The 11,877-nt window shown below is 45.4% G+C and overlaps 1 protein-coding gene across 5 annotated transcripts in view; it reads left to right on the top strand.

Annotated features, from left to right (window-relative positions):
* The window catches only part of LOC119394114 (uncharacterized), a 46,932-nt gene extending 35,086 nt beyond the window's left edge, over positions 1-11,846 (top strand). For 3 of the 5 annotated variants that reach the window (XM_049415642.1, XM_049415645.1, XM_049415644.1), the window contains exon 21: positions 9,272-11,846. In XM_049415642.1, coding sequence (XP_049271599.1) covers positions 9,272-9,368 — 97 coding nt within the window. In that variant the 3' untranslated portion in view covers positions 9,369-11,846. The remainder of the gene's footprint in view (positions 1-9,271) is intronic. The other 2 variants (XR_007416071.1, XM_049415643.1) reach the window with 2 other exon arrangements.
* The last annotated feature ends 31 nt before the right edge of the window (positions 11,847-11,877 follow it).

Below are 11,877 nucleotides of genomic sequence, written 5' to 3' on the forward strand. Positions count from 1 at the left end.
CACCCTTGTAGTCATATGCAGCCAGTGTATGCTAGTCTATATGTTCTAAACTTTTAAATGAACCTGTGCTTCAATAGTGAGACACAACCAAATGAATCTAACAGATAAATAAACGCCAAGGAAAGCATACGGATCATCATTTTTTTTTTATTGTAGTATAGTAATTATGACATAGATTAAAATGAAATGAAGTGGATGACAAAGCACCCTTTCTGCCTGTGGGATCCGAACCCACAACTTTTGAATTACGCGTCCGATGCTCTACCAATTGAGCTATGTCAGAAGGCACTACCCCGTCCACTTTGAGTATTTCCGCACATGTAATACCTGGGAGTGTTAGCCAGCATCACTCATAGCCAAGCCAGTGAGTAATGAACACTCTTTTTTGCCAGACGGCAAAAAGAGCACGAGGAAGGCAGACTGTGCAAGTAGAGACACCACAAATGCCGAGATCACGAGTGTCTGTCTCCTCCTTGTGGCCCAGTTTTCTTCTGCTGATAACACGAATCAGGACTTAAATGGCCCCTAAACCACCCCCAGGTAAAAAAAAATTTGTTATATAGCATATAAGGGTTACTATTTAACACACAGATCCACGCGTGCGAAACTGTCTCGTCTTTGGGTTGCACCATGCACTAGTGGAGGGGCCGTCACTCACTAGCACTACGCAGCAGCCCTAACAGTTAGAGCTGGACTCCTAACCGGTGGTTGGTGTTGAGTCACGACTGCGGTGGGTTTCAGGCCAGTGGGAACAGAGATGAGTTCTTTGTCGGACACAGTTTATTGTGTCGGAGTGGCACCATACGCAACAATATGTAAACAAAACCGAAGCGGCAGGGCAGTTCCGCACGACTACAGGAAAGCACAAATAACAAGCACATGAGAGAGAGTGATAATTGCTCAAACTCTCCTCTCGTGGCTTTGCACTCCGACCCTGAGGTGGTAAGTCGCACACAAAAGGCCCGGGGTGCACAGGGGTTGACAGCGGTTGGATGGCTCCCGACTCGATTGAGCTGTGTCTGTGACCGTTCCCCAAGTCAAAAGAAAGCAAGGTCCCCAAGAAACCGAGGCCAGCGCCTCCTCTATTTTTCAGTGCCTGGGCGAACGCTCTCCTCGGGCCGTCGCGCGCGCGCTCCGCGTCCGCTCGCCGCTGCTGCGTGGTGGCGCTGTGCAAGTAGACTACGGGAAGCTGGCGCTGAATGGCCGCGCATATCACGAAGCTCACGAGTTCGTGTATGCATCCTAGTTTAATTGCACTTGTGCTTCTTGCAGGCTTTCACAGGTACAGGGCGATGGAAAGAAACGCGAACATAGCGGCGCGCTGTTTTCATCATGCTCTAACCGTGGTGGCAATAAAAAGATGCTAGATGGTCTTTTATTGTGTCATGGATGACGTCGTGTTCTCATCAATCATCGAGGCTATAACCACTTGAAAATAGATGCGAAACAGCAAAGAATGCTAGAGCTGTGCGAATAGCAAAATTTTGGGTGCGAAGCGAATTCGAATATTGAAGTGTGAGTGCGAATCGAATCGAATATTTTTCGAATATTTCTCGAATATTTCTAGAATATTTTTCGAATACTTCGAAGTGAAATTGCAGAAAAAAAAGTTAGACAGGATTCCTAAGCATATTCTCATGAGATAGCAACATGAAAGTGTTTCTTTTCGCTAAGTTGATTAAGCACTGGTGGGGTGGTGTTTCATAGTTGTCTTATCAAGAATGAGGCAATGTAGAGGCCGAATTGTATTTATGTACATGATTTGGTGCAACCAGAGTGTTGCCGACAACACTTTACACGTGCTAGGCAAAGATGCCATTTCCTCAGCCTCTTCTCCTCTTTCAACTTCTGTGGAAGCCCAACTGATGTGGCGGACAAGGATGTGCTCCCTTCAAGTCCGGAGTTCCAAATCTGCCTATTAGACGTTGATATACAAGAACATCTGAAATTTTGGAAGCTAAGAAGCTTTGGCTTCCAATTTTTCCGACTTCCTGCCCATATTTCAGGTCTAAAACAGCATTAATTGAGCCCCCACCTCCGCCACATCTTTCATCTCCATGTTGGAACCAGCGTTTTCGAGTTAATACATTTGCGACCGCAGCAGAGCTTGAAAGGCAGCTTTGCCGCAATACCGGGGTGTGATGAGGTGAAGCATATTGAAACTCTAGGGACCACTTCCAATCGGACGTTGTCTTTTGACAAAGTTCGACCGTAGCGGAGCTTGAAAGGCAGCTTTGCCGCAGTACCGCGGTGTGATGAGGTGAAGCATACTGAAAATCTAGGGACCACTTCCAATCGGACGTTGTCTTTTGGCAAAGTTCGACCGTAGCGGAGCTTGAAAGGCAGCTTTGCCGCATTAGGGGGGTGTGATGAGGTGAAGCATATTGAAAATCTGAAGGGGTCACTTTCAATCGAGCGTTGACTGTATTTGTTTTTGGGAAGTTCGAATAGTTCGAATAGTAAAATTCCAGTGCGAATCGAATCGAATAGCAAACACTATTCGGAAAATATTCGAAATTTCGAATATTCGCACACCCCTAAAGAATGCAGATGCTGCATGTTCGCGTGTCTTTCCATCCCCGTTGTAAGTATTCCGCAAGCGAAGATGTAATATGACGACGTCACGTTATGTGACGTCACAAAAATGTCACAAAATTTTATTATCCGTGACACCATATGATGACGTCATCACATAAATATTTTTTTGCATCACTCGTGCTGACGCCACCGACGGTCAATTTTCGCGTTTGATGAGGCACGGCCGCTGAATGAAAAAGAGGTGCGGCCTGCCGAACGCTCTTTTGCGCCGGTGACAGCGCTAGTTCTTGCTCCCGCCGCCGCAGCGCTGCGCAACGGTAAAGAAAACCCGCTCGCACAGGCGGCCAGCCGGCTGCATGCATTCGTTTTAGTGGTCATTTCAGTCGCCTCACGTTTACCTGTGATTGCCTTTCTTCTATTTATGCGCAAGACACACCAGATAACGTATCAGTATGGTTTCCTTTGCGGTTATTGCTGCTATACGCGAGAAGGGCATGCTACCATGAAGACGCACCTATAAGCGTGCTGTACAGCGCCGCTGCCACACGATAGATGGATGAATGTAAAACTTTATTTAACAATCGTTCTTTTTTTTCTTCGACTGGGAACAAAAGTGGTCCACTGCTGTTCGTTGATGTCCTCAGTCGTTTGAATGCTCTAGCTTTTGTTATCTGCGTGGACGACTTCCTCATTACGGGGGCTTTTTTGGAGATGCGTGATTACTTTCTGCTCTTCAAAATAAACTAGCGTACATGGAATATCTCCCGCGTATATACTTGCTAAATCTGGTGTATGTCTGCTTCGCATTGCACTAATAAGTACCGTTTTTATATGACACCTGTTTCCAACATGAGTTGTTACCATTGAACTACATTAGTGAAACACAGTAAATGCAAACGTCTTGCCTACATATTCTACCAAAATGGCAAGTTGGGCGAGTTGGCGCGTACTCACGTCCTGAAGAAACAGCGCAGATGAAAAACGAAAACAAGAAATGGCGGAAAGACACACAGCGCTGCACACTGCACTGGAGGTTCATCGGGTTTTAACTCTCGCGTTTTAACGGTCTTCCACGGCAGGGCTGTAGGCGGCCGTCCAGTCCAGAGAATCCTTCCGCGTTCGACGTCATTCCACTCACCACGCTTTCTGTTTCAGCAACTGCTGCACGCAAGGGAATGACAACTTGTTTTCTTGATCTCTGGCACTCGTCTAGTTAATATTGTTTGCTGTTCTATATGGATCGAAGGAGTAGGCAAAACACGAACAAGTGGTCTACCTTTCAATGAGGATGCGGCTAGCTTGTAAGCTGGAAAAGATGAAAATATGGTCGACACGGCTGTCGGTCGCAGCACCTTGCGCTCTACCTTGAAGTCGTACTGCTTGAAGTGAACGAAGTGAATGTGCGACTTCTTCGCAGTTACCGATCTCCACCACGGCGACAGGCCTTGGGCGTCGAAGTTATGGTGAAATGTCCAATCACATTAAGCACTCACTGATAGAGCCTGCGCAACAAAAAACCCGCACCTTTTCTACCTCGTAAGCAAGCGTACGGCTGCTCATTTCCAGCAAGAGTGTTTGCTTGCGCTCGCCCAAGCCAACGCCCCGAGCGTTCGCTTACTAGCGGCCGCGGTTTACTAGGGAGCCTACATGAACGACCACGGTTTACCGATGTGCAGCGCCCCCGCGGTAGCGTCTCAAAACTCGGTATGTCACGCGTTCCCCCATTGAAAACGCACCCATTCGGCAGGCCGCACCTCTTTTTTATTTAGCGGCCGTGGATGAGGCATCTAAGGCTTTCGCCTTAATACACTGTTCGGCTGTCGTTCCATGAAATTCCAGCTGCCGCTGGTGTTCGGTAGAGGTGGCTTGCAGTAATCAGGCGGGATAATTGGTCTCCTACTACATCTTCAAACTACACTAGAATATGCAGCCGTCGTTTACGACGCGAAGATTTCCTAGAATATAAGAAGCGGCGGCTTACGAAGGATGCAGTAGCGTCAACCCTTTGCAGGCTACCCTTCACGTTAGCAGCCCAAGGTAACAACTGAATCAAGCATGACAGGTATCCCTAAGCGTGACCGTGTTGCGTCCGAACAGTCAATGAATGCATGTAGTACCAGTAGCAACGCTGCCTCGCAATCGCCGCCATGTGCATGCAGCGCGGACATTAGGTCCCGAAGCTGAAGAATCGGAGCCCATGGACACTACATGCGCTGCCGGCGAAACAACCGACAATCATTATGTACATTGTCACTGAATTGTCAAGTGACATTTCATGCTATTTAGCGCATGGCTTGCGTATAGTGTGCCACACCAGTAGACGGTAGCACGCATCGGGGAACTTTAAGCGCCCAAGCTTTCAGTATTAGCTCTTGGCAAATGTTGCTTTCAAAAATCGACTTTCAGAGAGCTAATAACCGACTCTCAGTCAAGCGAACATAACGGTGACAAAACAATTTTCTGCGCATCACTGGCATGCACTGTCTGGAATCGGGCTAGCAGACGACGCGCGAGCATCTCGATCAAATATCCACGAAAGACATATGCCTTCGAAATGGGCTGGTTGCCCAGAACGACAAGTGCTTCATGATTCCAGTTTACAAGTTTTCATTATACTTTAAACAACGCGAATACAGCCGAAAACTGAACCATATAGCAGCTTCGAATGCAGCCACGGCATTTGTTTCCGCAAGTGACGACGCGACGGCTGGTCTACTATGGTGGCGGCGCCCGGCGGCTAAAAGCCGCACTAACGCCGACGGTCGGTTCCCATTGCGCTCCGCTCCTTCGCCCAGGCACAGAAAAATAGAGGAGGCGCTGCCGAGGCGCATTCCTTGGGGACTGGAGAGGAGTCTCTCCAGAAAAGGGCAAGGAGGGAAACCGGGCATCTCGACTTCAGCCAGGGAACAGTGCGCGAAGGGCTATGGGCGTGGCACAGTGCCCTCTCCCACGCAACCCCTCTCGCCTCTGCGTGTGCAAGCGTTTCGTGAAGCACAGGTGCGCCTGGTTGAAATATTGGGATGCTCATGCAATCACACAAGCATCGGTTGTGTACAAGCCTACAATGAGCAGGCAGCTGCAAGAATATTTTAAACTGATGTTGTGGCAGCATTTAATTATTGACAATGCAGGCACCGCTTATTTCTTTCTTTCTTTTGCTTCTCATTCCTCGGGTGGTCTCCGCCCTTCGTCTTGTACTCCTCTAAATGGCGCATTTTTGTGCATTTTTCTTGTTTCAAAACACCGTCGACATCTAACGACAACCCCGCGCTTTTGGGATGCTTGCTGTCACTGCCTCGCCATCCTGGCTAATGCTCCAAACAAGCTGTCGCCACGTGCTAGCCTTCAGAATCGTGAATGTGCGAGGTGTGAGGCATGTGTGAGGTGTCCAAAGTCGGCGGCAGTTCTGCCAGTGTGCCACATACCCAGAGAGTGGCCTGTAGAGCGACCAAGGACCGTGTGAGTGCATTGGCTGGCTGGTCTGCTTCTTCGCATTGCCGTCGCTGTTGGTCACCTACAGCTTCAATTGCAGACGAAATAGTGCCTGCTAGAATAAAGTGACACATGAATTGTACATTCTATGAAAAGTGGTATCCACTGCTAAACGTTGAGCACCATGAGTTCCTGCACAAATTTGGTTGAGCTAGAGCGTGGCTATGACTGGGCACGGGGAACTGGCTTGGCCGTGTTTGCATCGCAGCCGATGGCGCTGTGATCATCCGCGTAGTTCCTCCGTGTGAAATTATTGGGAGGGAAACATGAAATGGGGTAACAATGGTGTCTTGTAAGCAGGGGTGATTTGTGGCAGCATCCACTACAGCTTCGAAGCAAACAGGAAAGAAGGCCAAGCGTTGATATCAACAGTAGGCAGTCAGTGGTGGTGAAGCTGGTGGAGATGCCATAGCGTAGCCATAGTGACCACTCCCCTTGTAGCAGATTAGCCATTTTACTGTGTGGCTACCACAACATGTTGGCAGCACGGCAAACAGTTTGGGCTGTGTTGCCATGCTGCCAAATTGCACATGTTCTGTGCTTCTTCCTAAGTCTCACCGCTAAACGCAAATCCATTGGAGAACAAATGTACTTGAAATGCGGTGATGGGACATGGCAAATCGTAATTTGAAACATGCTACACTTGTGCACAAACCAGCAAGCAATGCAATGAGGAAGAGCAGGTTTACAGCTGACTGCATGAAAGACAGCAGATAAATCAGAGCTCATAGATCAACCAATCGAAAGTGTTTGCCCCAGGTGACATCACTAGGGGTGTCCAGTTGATATTACGGGTAGTGGGTACACTAGAAAATCCAGGAAGAGGAGGTGGACTTCCAGGGCGTAGCCAGAAATTTTTTTCAGGGGGGAAGGGGGTGGGTGTAACCACCCTTTATGTATGTTCGTGCGTTTGTGTGTGCATGTATATATACACATGCAAAATTAAAAAAATTCGGGGGAGGGCGGTTTGAACCTCCCTCCCCCCGGCTATGCCAGTGATGGGGTTGTTTCTTGAATTTTCACAGCTTGTAGTACAAAAATGTTGGGGCTGATTTGGGGGCTGTTTAGCATTTCAGACATCGCAGTGTGATGGCAAAAGGCAGGTATTTGTTTGCACCCAGTGCAAGTATTTTCAAGCATAAGCAGCAATACAGCCAAGAAAATGGTTACACTGCTCCATTTGCAAACACAATACTGTTCACTTGATCCGAGATATGCCCGTTTGGACATTGTCTTCTTTGTATATTCTATTGAACCATAGTATGCAGAACATTTAAGATCAGCCACATTTGCTAGTTCATTGACTGCTGTTCACAATAAAATGTTTCCACATTAACCGCTCGAGTTTACCTTCAGTAAATTTTAACGTAAAGGTGTAGTTTCAATGAAGTCATGCATTTCAACTAATGTCATGGATTTACTTAACTTTTTGTTGCCAGGTTCACACATACTCTGATAGAGCAGACAGTTTCTGAGAGCAGCTGCTGTGTATGTTATAGGTGATTGACGCGTTTTAAAGGAGCAGTGACAGCATTTTCAACTAGAATTTTCGCTGCATTAAAATAAAAGCTAAATACTATAAGAATGAACTATGAAGAGTGCCCTACTTACTATTTTATTAGATGTGACGCATCTTATGGCGGAGTTCAATCCGGTGGTGGTGGTGTGCGGCGTAGCCACCTTTACTGCGCATGCGCATCCTCCTCCCCCTCCTCTCCTACGCTCCCCCCTCTCACGCGCCTCATTCTCTCCTGCGCAACGCTGCGAAGCGCCAGCGCATGTGCGTCCCCTCCCCCTCTCTCTCCTCTCCTACGCTCCCCCCCTCTCGCGATCGTGCAAGGGCTCCGGCTTCGCATCGCCTCATCGTCTCCTTTAGCGGGAGATGGTGTAATTTTTATCTTACTTTTTCCTACAAATCAGTTTTACTCAGGATGTGGACGCATTGTGACGTCTTGATTTGTTTTTATTTATATATTTAGGAAACACCTTAAAGGCCCTGTTTGACATTAAGAGGGGCATTGTAACAGTGAGCAGTGGAGTACAATGGAAGCAGCTGAAAAATAATTCTAACACAGTGGCTACTGTACTAACACAGCTAGTACAGTGGCTGAGCGAAACAACAAAAACACAGAATGCACAAGCATAACAGCAGTGCAGTAAAAGAAGTCAGATTAAGAAGCACAGAGATGTTAACAAAATAATTTACGATCATTATCGAGATGATTTCATTGGAAAGACCATTCCAGTGAGCTTTGGCATGAGGCATAGCAGATAAATTGAAAGCAGTAGTTTTACCAAAAATGTGATTGCAGCTAGATGTAGGCTTGTGCAAATATTTGAGCAGTTCGAATATTCGAACGAATATTACAGAATTCGAATTCGCTTCGAAACGATTTTAATTATTTTAATTTCGAATGATTTAAATGTTTAAATTTACGAGTAGGGGTATATTAGTCCGCATGTAACCCCCCCCCCCTTTTCTCTCCCCCCTGTAAAGGTGGTTTCACTGCAGTGGAGGGGTGCTACACCATGAATACACCTTTCCAGGGAAAATCCACACTGCCGCGAAGCCCCACTTCAAGGTTAAATGAACATATTACCCTCGCATCGATTCATCGTTTTTTAAGTTTAAAAACTTGTTATACCAGCTTATATGCTCTAAGTATAGTAAATTTTAAAACGTAACACATTTTACAGGTTATCATTTGCATTCTACCGAAAGTCAAATCCTGCTACTATTCAAAGTTGCTTCGACTTCGTCTGAAACAAAAAGAATGACATTTCCACATGCCTTGTTTCAATTAAAAAAAAAAACATTGTGCAGGTTAGTTGGGTCATGACAAATATGCTCATTTTTCTATATAATATGTGATATATACTATTCGAATTCGATTCGAAATTATTCGACCAAATCACTATTCGCTTCGAACCTAAAATTTGCTATTTGCACAAGCCTAGCTAGACGATTATCTATTCTTGCAGACTTACGTGACACATCTACTTGCTCCATCCCTGCACGACCAAACTTAGCATCCAATTACAGTACCTGATGAGTGATCTCCAAACTTCCTTCTTGCCAGGTCACATATACATTTACATGCACAAAGTGTGTGGCGTAGTTCATGACACTTCGAAAGCGCATGTCATTGCTCCTCTTAGGGTTTACCTTCCGTCTACGTGCAGACTGACAGGTTGCATTCCATCCTTGCTCTAATAGTGAACGTCAACCATCGTGTTTCAGATTGGAGTTTGATAACATGATCAAGGAGAAGAAGAGAAAACTGGGGAGCAAGAAGGTTCTTCCAGGACCAAGGCAGGTCACGGATGACGCATCTTAGCAGCTGTGTTGCCCGTAGCACCCGGTGGGCCGATGAAGCAGGTGCTTTGTCAAAACTATAGTCATTGTGGGTATGGCAGTCGTTGTGACTTCTAGCTCCTCAGCACTGTACAGAGTAGACCCTTAGCACTCGCATTCATTTGACTTAGTTGTACAGCTGATGTGTTTGTTGGCTCGTACTATGTAAGCTTGTAAACCATCCAAGAATGAGAAGCTGTAAGATGTGAGTAAACGATGTCAAGACCTTGAAATTTTATTTGAAAGTATGATTTTAATTTTTATACAGTTTAAGATATATTTATAGAAACGAAAGGCTGTCATCGCAAAATGTGTGACCCCCCTTGTGATTTTTGTGGATTTACGCCACCGAGTATGGCAGTCGTTGCGACTTTTAGCTCCTCAGCACTGTACAGAGTAGAGACCCTTAGCACTCGCATTCATTTGACTTAGTTGTACAGCTGATGTGTTTGTTGGCTCGTACTATGTAAGCTTGTAAACCATCCAAGAATGAGAAGCTGTAAGTTGCGACTAGACGATGTCAAGACCTTGAAGTTATATTCGAAAGTATGATTTTAATTTTTATATAATTTAAAGTATGTTTATAGAAACAAAATGGCTGCCATCGCAAAATGTGCAACCCCCCTTGCGATTTTTGTGGATTTACGCCACCGAGTATGGCAGTCGTTGTGACTTCTAGCTTCTCAGCACTGTATAGAGTAGAGACCCTTAGCACTCGCATTCATTTGACTTAGTTGTACAGCTGATGTGTTTGTTGGCTCGTACTATATATAAGCTTGAAAACGAGCTAAGAATGAGGAGCTGTAAGTTGCGAGTAGACTATGTCGAGACCTGGGAATGCATGTATTTATATTGTGTTTGCAAAAATAAGTGTGTTTCTTCCTAATGTTCTTTTATGTGCTTTTTTCTTCGCAGCTTCCACAGAAAGCTGCGCTTTAAAATATGTGCCGGCTAGCTCATATGCTTCAATGACATCAAATTTTACCTTTTGTATATTAAGTGCACAGAAATGTACAGTTACTAACTTTTGTCAAAGAAGGTCACATGTATAATTTTATGAGGGAGTGTAAAAAACAAAAACAAAAAAACTAGATGGTGCTGCACATAAGGACTGAAGATACTTTTAGCACTGCTTCTATGCTACGCTTCTTACCAAACATATCATTGCTGCCTGTACATCCGTTTTGTAAGTGTGCAGTGCTGAATGCATTCGTTGTTCATAAAGCACCTTATGAGATTTTTCGCTGATGTGTTGTAGCTTTTGTAGGTGAACTAAGTTTCTAATCAGCCAGTGGTGTAGCACTGAGTGCTATTCAAGTCATTGAACTTAGCAGTACTATCTCGACTGTGTGAGCAGTGGCAGTGCTTATTGTATGTACATCATGCCTAAGCGGTCTTGGTGCCGGTGTTATTTCTGAGAAAAAAAAAAAACCGTTGCTGTTACAAGAGCTTGTTTCTAGTTGCAGAGTTTATAGAGTAGTTGACTGTTAACCCAGAGTTGTTTGCACTTAGTATTCCGAAGCACCAACTTGCCAGCATGCCTCCACGTGCATGTTTCGTTTCCACTCAACTGTTGTGCGCTGAATGTGCCAGCAAACACGGGCCCTCAAGTATTGAAAACACACATATAACCTGTTCAATCTTCCTATCCTAGCACTGTTGTTTGTTGTAGTTCCGATAATAGTCAAGACAGACATATATTTTGTATGTGCACTTACCATGTTGGAACAGCACCCATTGGGCACGCACTATCATAGACCTGAATCCAAGAATACTGGTGTTTGTGCAAAAGATGTGTTCGGGATGTTTTTAGGCAGCACAAGGTAATGTCAGGAACTGTTGACAGGAATTCAATAAAAATGTTCATGTTATCCCATGGAATTATCTAATGAGCTCGGGTAGATTTGTTGTTACAACAGGTTTCCCTACATGGCTGGGAAGGCACCAGTACTTTGCCACTGCTTGTTCCACTTGCATGTTTTGTTTTGTTATGACTAGCGCGTGTGCGAAAGCTCTTTCGACTGCTTTGAGCTTGCATTACAGCGCGATGCTGGCCTGTGCCTGAAATTTTGCATGCTTTCATAATTGCAGCACGCATAGTTAGTTGTTGGCGACTACCTGAAATTTGCTTGAGACCTAGAGGAGTTGCATGTTTTAAGACTATAGTTGCTGCGCGATGGTGTTCACGGCTCTTGTCTGCCGCATTGCTCGTCCGCACTAGTGGGATAACAAGTCTAAGGCAAGAACACTCCTGTAGGTGAAAGGTATACAATAATGTTTGAGCTTTGTTGCAGTACAATAAGCATTGTTAATTGCTGCTCTCAAGATGTTATTAAACTGTTTGTAGCTCAGTACTTAAACACCTGTGAGGGCCTGATCAAACTGTAGGCTAGTTGTTGGAGACATTATTTCCTGTACTCAGAAAAGTGTAACCAGTGGACCGTTCAATAAAAGAAGAAATAATTGGAGTGTTAGTGATTTCGATCTTCTTT

This window comes from Rhipicephalus sanguineus, chromosome 5 (assembly GCF_013339695.2).
Source record: "Rhipicephalus sanguineus isolate Rsan-2018 chromosome 5, BIME_Rsan_1.4, whole genome shotgun sequence".
NCBI lineage: Eukaryota > Metazoa > Arthropoda > Arachnida > Ixodida > Ixodidae > Rhipicephalus > Rhipicephalus sanguineus.